The sequence below is a fragment of the Schistocerca americana genome, chromosome X (genome assembly GCF_021461395.2).
Source record: "Schistocerca americana isolate TAMUIC-IGC-003095 chromosome X, iqSchAmer2.1, whole genome shotgun sequence".
NCBI classification, from domain to species: Eukaryota; Metazoa; Arthropoda; class Insecta; order Orthoptera; family Acrididae; genus Schistocerca; species Schistocerca americana.
In genome coordinates this window covers 945,848,273-945,867,566 of record NC_060130.1, presented here as the reverse complement: position 1 = coordinate 945,867,566, position 19,294 = coordinate 945,848,273, and the positions used below count along the sequence as shown (strand labels likewise).

The 19,294-nt window shown below is 42.5% G+C and overlaps 1 protein-coding gene and 1 non-coding gene across 3 annotated transcripts in view; one reads left to right on the top strand and one right to left on the bottom strand.

Annotated features, from left to right (window-relative positions):
• Positions 1-19,294, bottom strand: part of LOC124556552 (GDP-fucose protein O-fucosyltransferase 2) — a 101,248-nt gene that overhangs the window by 12,888 nt on the left and 69,066 nt on the right. For both annotated transcript variants that reach the window (XM_047130511.1, XM_047130512.1), the window contains one exon: positions 7,103-7,295. In XM_047130511.1, coding sequence (XP_046986467.1) covers positions 7,103-7,295 — 193 coding nt within the window. The remainder of the gene's footprint in view (positions 1-7,102; positions 7,296-19,294) is intronic.
• On the top strand, positions 14,491-14,565 carry Trnar-ccg. Its single transcript has one exon. It is a non-coding gene; the product is annotated as a tRNA-Arg (tRNA).

The window sequence follows — 19,294 nt, the reverse complement described above, 5'->3', positions numbered from 1 at the left end:
ACTGATTTCTCAGGATCTATGCACCCAAATTGCGTGAAAATGTAATCACATGTCAGATCTAGTATAATATATTTGTCCAATGAATACCCGTTTATCATCTGCATTTCCAACAACTCAAAGAACTCTTTCCTGATAGACTTAAAAGTGACAAAAATTGTGAATTTTTTCATACTTTGCCATCATAGGTTTCAACAGTCAAGTTGGTGTCTCCAGAACAAAACTTTTCAGATATATTAAACCTGTCTGCGGGAAAGGGAACTCAAATCCAGACTTTTGCTTAACATAAGCAAAATATTACCAACTAAGTGTTACAATCTCAAGTTGTGACTTATAGCTTCAGTATGCCAGTTTACAAATGTAGGTGAAAGTGTGTGTTTGTTGATTTAGAATACTCAACAGTGGGTTTATTAGCACCCTTGCTAGAATAGTCTGAGATGAATGTGGTTGAAAGAGGTAAAACTAAAAATGCACACATTATAAATGATTTAAAATTACAATCACTCTCTCCCATTTTCGCTCACATTCACCAACTCAATCATGCAGAATGTAAAATTGTCAACTTTGTCAATGTTCAAATGTGCTATTAAAATCCTAGCTAAATGACAGACTGAAGGCAAAATAAATAACTCTGGAAAGTATAGCTGACTGACCACTTACAAAAACACACCAGAAGTAGCCAGCTATATAGGGAGAGAGGTAACATCAGAATGAACCTTTGATATTTTCATCCAATAGCAATTTCCAGATAGCAGTGAAATTTCATTTATTCACCTTGTTACAGACACTTTTCAATTCATCTGATTTGACATATGGGAGACATGTCAAGATTTACAATAAGAAATATTTTTAAAAGAAATACTAAAGTTTGTATTATTTTATATACATTTCTGAGATACTGCTACAAAAATACATTCTATAGCTTCCAGTATACAAAACATAAAATGTGTTAGTTCCTTCTTCAAACTGTGAAACTGTTCTCAATGAATTCCTGAACAGTATAACAACACTTTTCCAGAGTAAAGTACACTCTTTTTCAGTGAAACCATATCCATGTTAAATATATTACTGCCTTTTATTTTACTGTAAATTTTTAACCTCATATACTCTGGCATGAAAGCATAGGGTTTTAAGTGGTGAGTCAAGAGTTTAAAATTCTGTCTGTGGCACATTCTGTCTGTGGCACATTCTGTCTGTGGCACATTCTGTCTGTGGCACATTCTATAGTTGTGGTCAAAATGGAAAGTGTCAAGTGTATGCTGATTTTTACATAAGAATATCACCACTTTATATATTTAAAGAGAGGGAACAGATAGTATTCTTAAATTTTTAATAGTGGTCAACATGATACACGTTTTTCGGAAACACACTCGTTCTTAATTATTTTATTTTTTAATACTAGGAAGCTCACGACATTTGCTGAATTTTCCCAGATTATCCCGTAATGAACAACTGACTCAAAATAGCGATAGACTATCTTTCTGGTGTCTACGTTTGTGGCACCTGACAAAATACACATTGGAAATCCTAAGTTGTTAAGTTTACTTGCTAAGTATTCAATTTGTACCTTCCAAGTAGGTTAATATCTCTTGCACCACAGTAGTATTTTCAAACTTTACACAATAGGATACAATTTGTAATTTAACTTTTTAGGCCAGACGACACAAAGTAATTTAATTTGTGTTATTTTTATTCCTACCACTTGTCAAATGGTTGTAATTAGGTTTTTAAATGGTCTTACTGGCACAACTTTTGCTTTAGTAAACACCACTAGACTAGCAACTCGACTACTGTCACAAATTTTTATTAAATTTCAAAGTCACACTAGCCAATACATCATTAGCTACATCATAAATGAATAGAAAATGTAATAACCCTTGAACATGCGTAATGTTGCAGTTCAGTTTGGGGGTTGGTAAAGGTCTTTTCACATCTGTCTACCTTGAGTGTTTGTTTTGTTGTAGCTCTAAGCTGATTATATTTGAATGCTGATCAAGTGTAAAAAAACATGTACATCACACAGAATTATTTTTTGCACCAGACAGAAGAATGCCAAAGAAGGTGGAGTGACAGATAAGAACAAATATTGAAGCAAATATATTTTCTTTTCATTTTCATACAATATACCCTTAGAAAATAAAGCTGGTGACGCATTCTAATGGGATTTGGAAAAACTATCCCATCTATAGTGACACAAGATGACAGGATATGTAACAAGACAGGCAACAGCTGCAGAATATAAAAATAACACACAAAACGGAAAGAAAAGACTACTAATATTGTAAGTCATTGTACTTGTTTGGCAAACATGCTGAACAAGTTCTGTAGAAAGGATGGTTTAAGAGGTGGCATTCTGTAAGCCGTTGTTGTTCTTTCGAGAGCCATATTAGAAAAGCTTGTGTCAAGCAAGGGCATAATTTGTACATTCTTGCTTGTTTCCCTTACAGTTCATCAACAAATGGAATAGTCTATTATTTTGCATTTGGTGAGAGAATTACTTACGAACATGTTCAGAAAATGAAGCCGATATAAGTAATGTAAAATCTAGAGATATTATGCAATTTTTTTAATGAGTGTTCTTTAAGCTCATACTACCTGAATGTTGCATTTGGAACTCAATTCGTTAGTTTGGAGTCATATTTTCTGTTTGAAATAATACAATTTTTATTACTTCTTAACTGCTGTAAGAAATTATTTAGATAGTTTGGTCAACTTATTTACTTTTTTAACTCAATTGATTTCTAGTTTTATGGTGACAAAGTGAAAATGAAGCTTAATCATCGAAAAAATCTAGAAAACTGCTAATTTTTCATTATTGCTAGATGTGCTATGAAAAGCCACTTCTCCAATTAACTGCATTTTTTGGGTGTGATCTAAGAAAGATTATAGCAAAGGTACATTCCATTCCATTCTCAAATGATGAAACATTCATTCAATGCAGGGACAGGCTAATGTTTCGACCTCGGCTACAACAAAATTATCATTGGGTTTTCATCTTCTCACTTAAAATACTTTCAATTCAGGGAGAGCAGAAATTGTTTTGGGATTAGCAAATATATTTCCAGTCAGTTACGATTTATTTATTTACTCATTCAGTATTTACAAAGGCACTCCTCATATTAAATGCTTAGCGCAAATTATTAACTATAATATTCTTTACAGGTGCTCTTGTAATTCTATACTATATTACAAATATTCTTTAGTTATCCCACGACTGAGTCAGAGTGGTGTATGTCCGTTACTTCACCCTCATTGTCATGTACTTTACACACACTTATCTGACTAATAAACAGACCCAAAACTCAGTCATTAATGTTTCCTGCAAAAGCCTTAGCCCTGTAGAAGTATCAGTCCTTTCCAAAGGCCTCACCTTTTTCCCCACTCCAAACTTCAATAATGTAGGACTTATTTAAGACCACCTCTCCTCCTGCCGGTCCCTACAGTGGAAAAACTTTTTCACCACCACGCCTACTGATCACACTCAACCAAAGACCGGTGTTGAACCTGACTCAGTTTGCTCCTTATCCAACCACGATCCACTCCCACTGCCCCTAAACTACCCCCTATTAACTTTCCAAAATTTCTTAACCTTGAACCCTGACTCACCATCAGTCCCCAAATTCCTCAACATGCGAACTAACCTTACATCTGCAGAAAGAACCACAATCCACCACCTAAAAACTGATCCTGACCTTATAATCCTATCTGCTGACAGAGGCTTCACCACTGATATTTTTAACCAGAAGGATTACCTGGCAGAAGGACTCAGCCAGCTGTCAGATCCACCCACCTACAAACTGTCAAACAGTGATTCCATTCCAGATATCCAGCAGTATCTTCAGTCTCTCCTCAATTCCCTAGGCCCATCCCAGAACCTCTCCCTGGAATCCGTCTCTCTCCTCACCCCTACCGCTCCCCACACTCCTATCTTCTACATGCTTCCCAAAGTCCATAAACCCAACTTCCCAGGATGCCCCAGTGTGGTGGGTTACAGTGCTCCCACAGAGAGAATCTCTGCTCTCATAGACCAACACCTTCAGCCTATTACCAGCAATCTACCCTCCTATACAAAACAAAGCAACCATTTCCTCTGACTCTCCACAGTTCCTGTTCCTTTACCACGTGGTATCCTTCTCGTCACTATTGATGCAACCTCCTATAACACTATCACCCCTAATGTCCATGGCCTTACTGCTACTGAACACTATCTTTCCCAAGGTCAATGGATTCCAGACCAACAACCTCCTTCTAGTCACCATGACCAACTATATCCTCACATCCACAATTACTTCTCCTTTGAAGGCATTGCACTTTGTATTCAGGCCACAAGTGGCCCATCAGGACCATTCGACCGCCGTGTCATCCTCAGATGAGGACGCGGATAGGAGGGGCATGTAGTCAGCACACCGCTCTCCTAGTTGTTATGATGGTTTTCTTTGACTGAAGCCACTACTATTCGGTTGAGTAGCTCCTCAATTGGCATCACGAGGCTGAGTGCACCCCGAAAAATGGCGACAGTGCATGGCAGCCTGGATGGTCACCCATCCAAATGCTGGCCACGGCCGAGAGCACTTAGCTTCGGTGATCTGACGGGAACTAGTGTATCCACTGCGGCAAGGCTGTTGCCCTTTGAAGGCATTACCTACAAACAAAACTGGGGTATGGCTATGGGCACCCACATGGCACCATCCTATGCCAACCTATTCATGGGCCATCTAAAGGATTCCTTCTTAAACATCTGAAATTCCAAACCCTCAGCTGGTTCTGATTCGCTGATGACATATTCCTGGCGTGGGTTGAGGCGCAGGACACCCTATCCACATTCATCCAGAACCTCGACACCTTCTCCTCCATTTACTTCACGTGGTCCTACTCAACCCAAAAAGCCACCTTCCTTGATGTTAACCTCCACCTCAAAGATGGTTACATCAGCAACTCGGTCCATATCAAACCTACCAACAACCAGCTATATCCCCACTTCAACAGCTGCCACCCAATTTATACGAAGAAGTCCTTTCCATACAGCCCTGCTAGCAATGGCCGTCACATATGTAGTGACGAGCAGTCCATCTCGAAATATACCGAGGATCTCACTGAGACCTCCATAAACTGTAATTACCCTCCCAATATTGTACAAAAACAGATCTCCTGTGCCTTATCTTTCCAGTCACCCACCGCCTCCATAAGTCTCATTGCCCCAGCCACAGAGGAGCATTCCCCTCGTGGCTAAACACCACCCAGGACTGTAGGAACTGAATTAAATTGTCCACCATGGTTCTGACTACCTCTCATTGTGCCCTGAAATGAGATATGCCCTACCCACTATCCTCCCCACCCCACCCACAGCGTTATTCCGCCGCCCACTGAACCTACACAATATGCTCATCCATCTCTACACAACCCCTCCTCCCAACCCCGTGCCTCATGGCTCATATCCCTGTAATAGACCTAGATGCAAGACCTATCCCGTACATCCTCCCACCACTAACTACTCCAGTCCAGCCACAAGAATCACCCATCCCAGCAAAGCCAGGGCTACCTGTGAAACCAGTCATGTGATCTATCGGCTACGCTGCAACTGCTGTGCTGGGTGTGACAATCAACAAGCTGTCTGTCCACATGAATGGACACTAACAAACTGTGGCCAAGAAACGGCTGGACCACTCCGTTGCTGAGTGCACTGTCCAACATGATGTTCTGCATTTCAATGACTGCTTCACAACCTGTGCTATCTGGACCCTTCTCACCAACACCAGCTTGCCTCAACTGCTCAGGTGGGAACTCTCTGTGCAATATATCTGACATTCTCGTAACCCTCCTGGTCTCAACTTTAATTAGTCATTGTCCTTATACATCTAGCCCCTTACCTGTTCCCATTCCAGCACTACACAGCCCTCTATTCCACCAATGCACCCTCAAGTCTTTTTACTTATCTTCTTTTCCCCTACCTGACCCCACCCACCCCCTCCCTCCGTCTAACCTCTTGACTACACTTAGCTGCCCTACCCACTCTCCACCTCATCCCTGTATGCTCCCACAAGCAGCACATTAATGTCCCCCTACCCACCCCAGTCTCCTTCTTACCCCCAACACTTGGCTGCCTCTCCCATCATGCACTGCTGGTTGAAGTCTGGCTTCAGCAGCCAGAGACTGTGGTCATATATATGTGTGTGTGTGTGCGCGCGCGCGCGCATGTTTCTATGTTGTCTATTTTCAATACTTGCTGTCCGATAGCTGACTTTCTGACAGTCTTTTTGTTGTGCCTATCTGCGACTCAGCATCTCCGGTATATGGTGAGTAGCAACTATCCGTTTTATAATATTGAGACGATTACAAATTTTTTTAAAGACATAAGGAACAGTGTATAAATTAATGTGACAATTACAGATAGCACTGCAGCTGCTTCTTAGACCTTCTTGGTTAGAAATACATTTTAATTTACAAACTACTTCATCTGCTTAGAACTGCTGCAAATCTGATAAAGACTTTGTTCTAATCTTGATGATGATGGCTCAACATCAAGGCCATCAGCACCCATAAAATTTCCCCATATGTCCAGTTCCAATCTCGCACTCCCGAATGATGATGAGGACAATACAAATACCCAGTTCCCTTGTGGGGAAAACCCCTGACCAAGCTGGGAATCGAACCTGGGACCCTGTGATGTTCTAATCTTGGCCTTATACTCTTCTGGCCATGAGCTGTGAGACTTTTTTTACTGAAGTGCACAAAAAATTTACTACGACAATATCTCTGCTGTGCTAAAGAGTTTCAAGCTTTGTTCCAGTGCTACTTAAAGCAATTCTTAAAGGGTTTCTTCATCAAGTGGAATACAGTGCTCACTATATTCACAATCACAATTGGTAAATAACTTCATCCGAGTATGTGAGCACAGCATTGTCTTTAAAAAGGTGAAAGACCATATGAAGTTCCACACAACTATTCTCTGCACTTGTGGGGTACAAAAAAGAATTTATTGCACGAGTCCACTACAAATACACTATTGACAATAACTAAATAAATGGAGTTAAAAAAAGATTTCTTGTTAAGACTATGGAGTTAAAAGCATTTGAAGTCTATTATATATGATTAATTATTATATCACCTTTTCCATCTGCCAGTCCCTTGGCCTTACTGTACCATCAGTGTCATCATCAGAGTCAAGAAAATCTTTCCTGAATTCTGTTGCTATCTCAACAAGTGGCAATGCAAATCTCATACTCCTCCTCACTTCCCAGTATACTTTATCACCAAATGCATCATGCAGAGCAATTTCTGCATGATCAATCATGACTGCTCTGGAACAAAAATTTTCCTGTGAATTGCATTTTTAAGGCATGTAAAACACACATAATATGAATTCTAACCACAGTCATCTTCACAGTGTTAGTGTCATAGATGCTCCGAAGCACAGTAGTGGATGACACAGGAATGACAATGAACTTCACATTGTAACAGAAATTATGGCAACGCCATTAGTTTTATTGTAATCCAGGAGCACTCACTGGTAGTTTTGATATGACTAGCAACATCATATAGCATCTGTGGCAATGTATAATATCCATAAAATATAAAGTTCAAGAAACACATCCAGCTGCACCCAAAAAGTTATCAGTTATTGCCTGTGGTTTCTTTGTGACAATATCCTAATTTACTTTGTTGCCCCATGCATTTACATCAAATATGTTGTTTTTGTGAATGTGGTACACTGTACTAACACTGCATCACAAACAGAATGGAATGCTACTGCAGTTATGCACGTATGAAAGCCATGAACTATAGGAGTCACATACTGAACAGATGCTTTTGCCGGTGGGCCCATTTCAGTGAAATCCTTCTGGGTGTGTGTGACCATATCATATCTGATAAAACTACTAACATTTTGGCTGCACCCTTCATCAAGCTGACTACTTGTGACTATGATTTGCTGCTTCATATTTATTATTTGCAAATGGCTGATTGTAATGGCAATGCTATTTTTTGGTGGCTGAAGGGTTAATGGGGGAAGGATATCAAATACTATTCCTGGGACTGTTGATTTTAATTGATTGTCATCTGTGAATCCAGTGATGGTTGCCTTTGTTACATGCTGTTGCTTACATAGTGACCTGTCAGTGATTCACGTTGCCTGCAGTACAGTATTTACATCACATGGTGTGATAACTCATCTATAACATTTGGCCCACCGGCCTGCAATTAATGGGAACCAAGACAGTGATAGTTTCTAGCCCTCCTCACTGCCACTCAGATATTTCAACAACCTGCTTGATTTTTCCATTAGTGATAACTGGCTACCTGGCTGAAATATGTATAGACATTGCACAGACCCACCACACTTGTCTGCATTTTATGCCACTGTCTATTTAGTATGGTGACCACACCATGGGTATCGCTCATGTGCCCCAATATGAGTGTTGATAGGGCACTCCATCTCCCCAATATGGACCAGTTCACAATTACGTCTGAGCTGGTATACGAACTTTGCCTACAGTCTTTAGTGGAACCATGAGTGTTTCTTGTTTTGTTGTTGATGTATTAAATTGGCTTCATCCTCCTCCCCTATGTAGAAATTTTCCCACTCTATTAATAACACCTTTTATATACAGTAGATGGGCAATTTGTTATGGTGGTTCTGTCTTACTAATATCAGTTTTGTCCCTTGTTGCCATAGATTTCTTTTTGGTATCCTCACTATTGCCATTTGCACTGCAAATGTTTCATAACTTGTGAAGTTCCCTCCAGGATTTTGGTATCACTGATTCCATGTGCTCTCACTGTCAATGCATAAATCACCAAGTTCTTTTATTTTGAGTGGTCATGAGACATGGCATTCAGATATTTGGCTTCCTAAACACACTATGTCAGGGTTTCCCGTCATGCTTCCAATAGACCTCAACATCATGACATGGTCGCACGCTGTCTCCATTTCCATCATCATGAAATGTATTTTGTCATATTGTTGGTTTGGATGTTGATGAAAACAGTGAAGTTCATTTCCTCTGTGTGCCCAAATGAAAAGTGTGTCATCCACACAGCAGAATCAACATTTAGGATGCATGGGAGTGGAGAGCAGTGCCATCTTTGCGAGAGCTTCCATGAATTGGGCAGCCGCTATTGGTGAAAGAGGGGAGCCTAGTGTCACACTGTTTATAAAACTTCCCTTATCACTTGAAATAAGTGTGTCAGGCAATGCTGCACAAGGTCATTTATACAGGGTGGTCCATTGACAGTGACTGGGCCAAATAGCTCACGAAATAACCATCAAACGAAAAAACTACAAAGAACAAAACTCGTCTAGCTTGAAGGGGGAAACCAGATGGTGCTACGGTTGGGCCACTAGATGGTGCTGCCATAGGTCAAACAGATATCAACTGCGTTTTTTAAAACAGGAACCCCCATTTTTAATTACATATTCGTGTAGTATGTAAAGAAATATGAATGTTTTAGTTCGACCACTTTTTTCGCTTTGTGATAGATGGCGCTGTAATAGTCACAAATGTATAAGTACGTCGTATCACGTATCATTTCGCCAGTGTGGACAGTATTAGCTTCATGATACATTACCCGTGTTAAAATGGACCGTCTACCAATTGTGGAAAAGGTCAATATCATGTTGATGTGTGGCTATTGTGATCAAAATGCCCAATGGGCGTGTGCTATGTATGCTGCTCGGTATCCTGGACGACATCATCGAAGTGTCCGGACCGTTCGCCGGATAGTTACGTTATTTAAGGAAACAGGAAGCGTTCAGCCACATGTGAAACGTCAACCATGACCTGCAACAAATGATGATGCCCAAGTAGGTGTTTTAGCTGCTGTCGCGACTAATCTGCACATCAGTAGCAGAAAAATTGCGCGAGAATCGGGAATCTCAAAAACGTCGGTGTTGAGAATGCTACATCAACATCGATTGCACAGCTTGAGGCTGTTGCCAATGGGCACCACTGTGGGGAGCCGGACTTGGGTATCACGGGGATGTCAACCTCGTCCCGTCTCTCCCCAGATCGGTCTGCCGCTGTGGTTGCCCCAGTTGCTGCCCGCAGTGGGGCTGAGCCCTCGCCTGTGGTTGATTGGGAGGTCGTTCCAAGGCATGGCAGGCAGCGAAAGACGTCCCCGGAGGCTGATCAGAAAGCCTCCCCGGTGCGTCTGACAAACAGGTTTCAGGTACTGTCTCTGGCTGAGCCAGATGCAGCTGCCTGCACTGTTACAGAGGATGATTCTCAGCCTTCAAGGTCCGGGCAATCGCAGAGGGTGGGCTTATTGGTAGTTGGAAGCTCCAATGTTAGGCGCGTAATGGGGCCCCTTAGGGATATGGTGGCTAAGGAGGGGAAGAAATCCAGTCTGCACTCCGTGTGCATTCCGGGTGGAGTCATTCCTGATGTGGAAAGGGTCCTTCCGGATGCCATGAAGAGCACAGGGTGCAGCCAGCTGCAGGTGGTGGCACATGTCGGCACTAATGACATGTGTTGCTTTGGATCTGAGGAAATTCTCTCTGGATTCCAGCGGCTATCTGATTTGGTGAAGGCTGCCAGCCTTGCTTACGAGATGAAGGCAGAGCTCACCATCTGCAGCATCGTTGACAGAACTGACAGCGGACCTTTGGTGCAGAGCCGGGTGGAGGGTCTGAATCAGAGGCTCAGACGGTTTTGCGACCGTGTTGGCTGCAGATTCCTTGACTTGCGCCATAGGGTGGTGGCGTTTCGGGTTCCGCTGAATAGGTCAGGAGTTCACTACACTCAGCTGGCGACTACACGGTTAGCAGAGGCTGTGTGGCGTGGACTGGGTGGTTTTTTAGGTTAGAAGGCCTCGGGGAAAGTATGGGGTGGGCTGCAATCTCAACGGGTGCATGGCAAATACAGGACGTGCTTGGATCAAGGAACAGTCGGAATTGTAGTTGTAAATTGTTGTAGTTATGCTGGGAAAGTTCCTGAGCTTAAAGCGCTAATAGAAAGCACAGAAGCTGAAATCGTTATAGGTACAGAAAGCTGCCTAAAGTCTGAAATAAGTTCTGCAGAAATTTTTATGAAGTCTCAGACGGTGTTCAGGAAAGATAGATTAGGCAGAATTGGTGGTGGAGTGTTTGTGTCTGTCAGTAGTGGTTTATCTTGTAGTGAAGTCGATGCAGATACTCCGTGCGAATTGGTATGGGTGGAGGTTATACTTAACAGCCGAACTAAGTTAATAATTGGCTCCTTCTACCGACCCCCAGATTCCGATGATATAGTTGCTGAACAGTTCAGAGAAAATTTGAGTCTCGTAACAAATAAATACCCCACTCATACGGTTATAGTTGGTGGGGACTTCAACCTTCCCTCGATATGTTGGCAAAAATATTTGTTCAAAACCGGTGGTAGGCAGAAAACATCTTCCGAGATTGTCCTAAATGCTTTCTCCGAAAATTATTTTGAACAGTTAGTCCACGAACCCATGCGAATTGTAAATGGTTGCGAAAACACACTTGACCTCTTACCCACAAACAATCCAGAGCTAATAGAGAGCACCATGACTGATACAGGGATTAGTGATCACAAGGTCGTAGTAGCTAGGCTCACTACCGTTTCTTCCAAATTCACCAGAAACAAACGCAAAATAATTTTATTTAAAAAAGCGGATAAAGTGTCACTAGAAGCCTTCCTAAGAGACAATCTCCATTCCTTCCGAACTGACTATGCAACTGTATGCGAGATGTGGCTCAAATTCAAAGATATAATAGCAACAGCAATTGAGTGATTTATACCTCATAAATTGGTAAGAGATGGAACTGATCCCCCATGGTACACAAGACAGGTCTGAACGCTGTTGCAGAGGCAATGGAAAAAGCATGCGAAGTTCAGAAGAACGCGAAATCCTGAAGACTGGCTAAAATTTACAGATGCGCGAAATTTGGCACGGACTTCAATGCGAGATGCCTTTAATAGGTTTCACAACGAAACATTGTCTCGAAATTTGGTAGAATATCCGAAGAAATTCTGGTCATATGTAAAGTACACAAGCGGCAAGACGCAGTCAATACCTTCGCTGCGCAGTGCCGATGGTACTGTTATCGACGACTGTGCCGCTAAAGCGGAGTTATTGAACGCAGTTTTCCGAAATTCCTTCACCAGGGAAGGTGAATGGAATATTCCAGAATTTGAAACACGAACAGCTGCTCGCATGAGTTTCTTAGAAGTAGATACCTTAGGGGTTGCGAAGCAACTCAAATCACTTGATACGGGCAAGTCTTCAGGTCCAGATTGTATACCGATTAGGTTCCTTTCAGATTACGCTGATACAATAGCTCCCTACTTAGCAATCATATACAACTGCTCGCTCACCGATAGATCTGTACCTGCAGATTGGAAAATTGCGCAGGTCACACCAGTGTTTAAGAAGGGTAGTAGGAGTAATCCAACGAACTACAGATCTTTATCATTGACGTCGGTTTGCAGTAGGGTTTTGGAGCATATACTGTATTCCAACATTATGAATCACCTCGAAGGGAACGATCTACTGATACGTAATCAGCATGGTTTCAGAAAACATCGTTCTTGTGCAACGCAGCTAGCTCTTTATTCGCACGAAGTATTGGCCGCTATCGACAGGGGATACCAAGTTGATTCCGTATTTCTAGATTTCTGGAAAGCTTTTGACACCGATCCTCACAAGCGACTTCTAATCAAGCTGTGGGCCTATGGGGTATCATCTCAGTTGTGCGACTGGATTCGTGATTTCCTGTCAGGAAGGTCGCAGTTCGTAGTAATAGACGGCAAATCATCAAGTAAAACTGAAGTGATATCAGGTGTTCCCCAGGGAAGTGTCCTGGGACCTCCGCTGTTCCTGATCTATATAAATGACCTGGGTGACAATCTGAGCAGTTCTCTTAGGTTGTTCGCAGATGATGCTGTAATTTACCGTCTAGTAAGGTCATCCGAAGACCAGTATCAGTTGCAAAGCGATTTAGAAAAGATTGCTGTATGGTGTGGCAGGTGGCAGTTGACGCTAAATAACGAGAAGTGTGCGGTGATCCACAGGAGTTCCAAAAGAAATCTGTTGGAATTCGATTACTTGATAAATAGTACAAATCTCAAGGCTATCAATTCAACTAAGTACCTGGGTGTTAAAATTACGAACAACTTCAGTTGGAAAGACCACACAGATAATATTGTGGGGAAGGCGAGCCAAAGGTTGCGTTTCATTGGCAGGACACTTAGAAGATGCAACAAGTCCACTAAAGAGACAGCTTACACTACACTCGTTTGTCCTCTGTTAGAATATTGCTGCACAATGTGGGATCCTTACGAGGTGGGACTGATGGAGGACATCGAAAGGGTGCAAAAAAAGGGCAGCTCGTTTTGTATTATCACGTAATAGGGGAGAGAGTGTGGCAGATATGATATGCGAGTTGGGATGGAAGTCATTAAAGCAAAGACGTTTTTCGGCACGGCAAGATCTATTTACGAAATTTCAGTCACCAACTTTCTCTTCCGAATGCAAAAATATTTTGTTGAGCCCGAACTACATAGGTAGGAATGATCATCAAAATAAAATAAGAGAAATCAGAGCTCGAACAGAAAGGTTTAGGTGTTCGTTTTTCACGCGCGCTGTTCAGGAGTGGAATGGTAGGGAGATAGTATGATTGTGGTTCGATGAACCCTCTGCCAAGCACTTAAATGTGAATTGCAGAGTAATCATGTAGATGTAGACCATATTTCTATGCACCAGGAATTGCATGGCAATGACTTTGAACGTCGTGTACAGTTCTGCCACTGGGCACAAGAGAAATTACGGGACGATGACAGATTTTTTGCACGCATTCTATTTAGCGACGAAGCGTCATTCACCAACAGCGGTAACGTAAACCGGCATAATATGTACTATTGGGCAATGGAAAATCCACGATGGCTGCGATAAGTGGAACATTAGTGACCTTGGCGGGTTAATGTATGGTGTGACATTATGGGAGGAAGCATAATTGGCCCCCATTTTATCGATGGCAATCTAAATGGTGCAATGTATGCTGATTTCCTACGTGATGTTCTAACGAAGTTACTACAAGCTGTTTCACTGCACGACAGAACGGCGATGTACTTCCAACATGATGGATGTCTGGCTCATAGCTCACGTGCGGTTGAAGCGGTATTGAATAGCATATTTCATGACAGGTGGATTGGTCGTCGAAGCACCATACCACGGCCCGCACGTTCACCGGATCTGACGTCCCCGGATTTCTTTCTGTGGGGAAAGTTAAAGGATATTTGCTATAGTGATCCACCAATAACACCTGACAACATGCGTCAGTGCACTGTCAATGCATGTGCAAACATTACGGAACGCGAACTACTCGTTGTTGAGAGGAATATCGTTACACATATTGTCAAATGCATTGAGATTCACGGACATCATTTTGAGCATTTATTGCACTAATGTGGTATTTACAGGTAATCACACTGTAAAAGCATGTGTTCTCAGAAATGATAAGTTCACAAAGGTTCATGTATCACGGGGCGTGAGTCGTGCTTCGGTAGCTCAGTTGGTAGAGCACTTGCCTCCGAAAAGCAAAGGTCCCGAGTTCGAGTCTCGGTCGGGCACACAGTTTTAATCTGCCAGGAAGTTTCATATCAGCACACACTCCGCTGCAGAGTGAAAATCTCATTCTGTGTACATGTATAACATTGGAACAACCGAAATAAAATGTTCAAACGTACCTACGTTCTGTATTTTAATTTAAAAAACCTACCCGTTACCAACTGTTCATCTAAAATTGTGAGCCATACGTTTGTGACTATTTCAGCGCCATCTATCACAAAGCGAAAAAAGTGGTCCAACTAAAACATTCATATTTCTTTACGTACTACACGAATATGTAACAAAAAGTGAGGGTTCCTATTTAAAAAAACGCACTTGATATCCGTTTGACCTATGGCAGCGCTATCTAGCAGGCCAACCATAGCGACATCTGGTTTCCCCCTTCAAGCTAGACAAGTTTTGTTCTTTGTAGTTTTTTCGTTTGACGCTTATTTCGTGAGATATTTGGCCCGGTCATGATCAATGGACTACTCTGTATACGATTCAGCACACTGAAGTAGAATATTCAGTATGTCCCGTAGTGGATACTGATGAACAAGAATTTGGCATCAAAGTTCACCATTAATTCTGTGGATGAGATGGATAGGACCTTTAAGCACTCAATGAAATGTAGAGTGTCCTGAACATACAACTCTGTATGATCCATCATGCCTCAGCCTGTTCATTAAGCATTTCGCCAGATGGTATGTACGCAAATTAATACAATTAGCTATGGGAATTAATGGATATTCTTCTGTGTGTACCTTAGATAGTCCATAAATCCTTGGTGCTATTGAAACTTCAGGTATGACCTTTTTTGTTGTGTCACTCTGTAATCTTGACTCCTTAATTAGAGTGTTCGTCTGTATCTTGGCACTAGCGTCACTCTTAAGTTCTATTTATATGGGCTCTTTGATGAGGTATCTCATCCTGGAACTGTAGTCCATAGAGTCCACAATGATGGACACGTCGTCACTGTCAACTTGTAGGACTAAAATATCAGGATTATTCCTCAGTTCTAACATGGCATGTTGTTTTTCCTTTCAGATATTAACTTGCAGCAGCTTTGCACGTAGCAAGGTCTTGACTGTCTCTTGTCTAATCTTCTCTGCTTCTACTCAGAGCAGGGCACAGAGTAAAACTTGCACTGATTCTTATTTCTTCTGTGGAGACCCACTGCAGAGAGCCAATGCTAAGTTGTGGCCTTTGATAGTGTGGTGTCACCGCCAGACACCACACTTGCTAGGTGGTAGCCTTTAAATCGGCCGCGGTCCGGTAGTATACGTCGGACCTGCGTGTTGCCACTGTCAGGGATTGCAGACCGAGCGCCGCCACACGGCAGGTCTAGAGAGACTTCCTAGCACTCGCCCCAGTTGTACAGATGACTTTGCTAGCGATGCTACACTGACAACTACGCTCTCATTTGCCGAGACGATAGTTAGTATAGCCTTCAGCTACGTCATTTGCTACGACCTAGCAAGGCGCCATAGCGTTTGATATTTATCTTGTGAAGCATGTACAGTCAAGAGAGATGTTCACCAATTGTGGATTAAAGTTAAGTATTCTACCAGTTACGTCCGTTTTTCTAAGTCCTCATTTCCTTGTAATGTTCCAGACCTCACGCCAGCCTGCGTGAGCTTAACGCGTGCCTTTCGGCTGAGGGTGTGGTTGGAGTGGTTCACAACTATCTCCAATGTATCCAGCGCAGGCTTTTCACTGGAAGCATGTGGTGATAGTTGGGCAAAATTCTGATTTCGACAGTCAGTTGTGCTTGATCTGATGACTTGTAGCTGGGTGAATCTATCTTCTTCCTAAATGCTTGTTACAAAACATGGATGACATTTGTCATTTAACCACACAGAGGAAATAAACTTTGCCTTTTCCACCAGCATCTTAACAAATAACATGACAGAATACAGTTCACTGTGGAAATGAGAAAGAATAGATCTATAAGAAACATAACAGGAAACTCGGACACACATTATTTAAAACCAACAATCATGAACAGATACTGGATTGTCATGTCTTATCACCACCCAAAACAAAATAATTTTCAAATTCACACACTAAAAACAAGAGCACACTGAATCAGTAACAGCAGCACCCTGGGTGGTGAAATTTGGAGGCAACAAACCACTTTCAGAGCAAGTAGCTTTAGTGAGAGTACCAAATGAGGCCTCAGTGATAGGATGGACAAGATTCTACACAAAGGAGCAGTCAAACCCATCTACAACAGCAACAACAAAGTAAGAGTATTCCTGGATGCCACTAAAGACTACATGGCCAAATTTCACATACTAAGAGTATACAAGCTTAGCTGTGATTATGGACTGGTCTATACTGGTGAGTAGGGGTGCCTCATCAACATGCATATTGCAAAACGCTGTGATTGTGTGTGTGTGTGTGTGTGTGTGTGTGTGTGTGTGTGTGTGTGCTTGTTGACCTGATGGGCTCCCAACAGTGAGGTCATCAGCGCCCTTACACTTATAAAAACAAATGAATGTAGAGATGAACTAAAAGTGTTTTACACACACACACACACACACACACACACACACACACACACACTCGAAATGACCACAGTCACTCTGGATCACATGCATTAAAAAAGCATGGGGAAATGTGACTAGCTGAACACTTACAGAAATCTAGGGTGAGCCAGCCACCCTTTGACACATTAAAAATATCTCCCATAAATCTTGTTAAAAATGTTGAACAATTCACAAAACTTTAAAACCCTAATCACATTCATTTGTTCATTACATAAAATAGACGTCAGATCTGCTGGCAAATCCGCAGCTGTCTGCAGGTGGGCAAATAAAATGCAATCCAATAAAATGTGGTGTACTGAGATCTGCACGTCACAAGTACCACACACTGGAGGGTCCTCTTGCTGGACTAAGAATCCATGTGTCATAGGGCTATGCGAAGACGAGTAAGAAGGACCTCATCCCGCCAATGTAGCTGGAAGGAAGTACCACATGGCCAAGTTGTGGGCTTGATGACATGGACCTCGTTATTGGTCACTGCCAGCCCCTAGTCTTCCCATCGACACGACTTTGTACCTCAACAGTGAGGTGATAGCATGCAGGGGGATAGCACACTGAAATACTGGAGGTTTATGACACGCCTCCTTGGCTGCTCGATCCACCCTTTCATTCAGTGCAGTTCCAATGTACCCAGGTACCCAGCAGAAAGATCCCACCTCAACAGCTGTTGTAGTCGTAGGAGGATATTCTGAATATTCTGGGTTACAGTATCTGATGGGTACAAATGTTGGGGAGAGTAAAGTACGCTCAGAGAATCTGAGCAGACAAAAAATCTAACACTGGGAAAACATCTCATCTGCTCCAGTGCTCACAAGATCGCATATAATTCTGTGTCGAAGATGGTAAATACTGGAGGCAGTCTGACCTTGAGGACACGATCTGGGAAAACGACAGACCAACCAACAGAGTCCCTCTGCTTGGACCCATCCATAAAAACAACTACATGATTATCGTACTCTGATAAAATATCAGAGAATATCACATTAAAAATAGAAGCAGGAGTGCTCTCTCTCCTGTACTGCACGAAATCTAAAATCAAACTGGGCTTCTCCAGTAACCAGGGTGGCAAGTGGTTAAAACCCTGGATTTGGGGTCATACTGGCTCCACACAGAGTGACTCCAGCACAAGCTGCACGAGGATCCCAAATGGCATCGTGGCTCATGGGCGGTTGGAAAAAAGGTGTTCCGGAGGCGGACAAGCAACAGTATGGTGTGCGGTTGAATTTGGAGCTGCAAGGAACTTACACACCTGATGCACCATGAGGAGCTGTCTCTGAATGGTAAGTGGTGGTCCCCCCGCCTCAGCATAGATTCTAGGTATGGGACCAGTTTGATAAGCATCCATGGCCAGCCGAATCCCCTGATGATGGACAGCGTCAATGACACAAGAGTAAGAGGGCCTCACTGACCCATACATCATGCAACCATAGTCCAGCCGCGAACACACAAAAGCCCAATAAAACTGAAGGAGACACGTCCTGTCCACTCCCCAAGACCAGTGGCTAAGCCACTTGATGATGTTCAGTGCCTTCAGGGCTCTGGCTTTCAGATCTCACAGGTGTGGTAACCACGGCAATTGGGAGTCAAAAATGAGGCCCAGAAACCGCACTGTGTATCTAAAATGTAGAATGATGTCCCCCATATTCAAGGCAGGCAAATTACAAAGACGATGTGAACAATTAAAATGAATGCACACACACTTATCTCCAGGAAATTGAAAATCTGTCTTTGCAGCCCACTCCTCTAACCATCGCACTGTAAGTTGCAACTAACAGCTTGCCATTGCAACACTGTAGGAGGAACAGAAAACAGCAAAATCATCCAATCATCCACAAATAAGTGGCACTGTGCAGGACCCCTTACCATAGATGTGACACTCCCTTAAGAACACTATTCTCCTGCTCAAATCGATCGGACAGTGTGTCACCACCTCATGTCCTAAAAAACTGCTGAGACAAGAAAGACCAAAGACCATATGAAGATGGGGAGGTAGTGATGAAAGCCCCATTGATGCAGTTGTGCGAGAATAAAGTGTCTCCGAGTAGTATTGTATGCCTTACTTATATCGAAGAGTGATGCTCACGGAGGAAAGCCTGCTGAATAGCTGCCTCTAGGAGGGTCAGATTGTCGACAGTCAACTGAAATCTTTGGAATCCACACTGAGAGCGGCTAAGGAGTTGTCTGGTCTCTAACAACCAGACCAG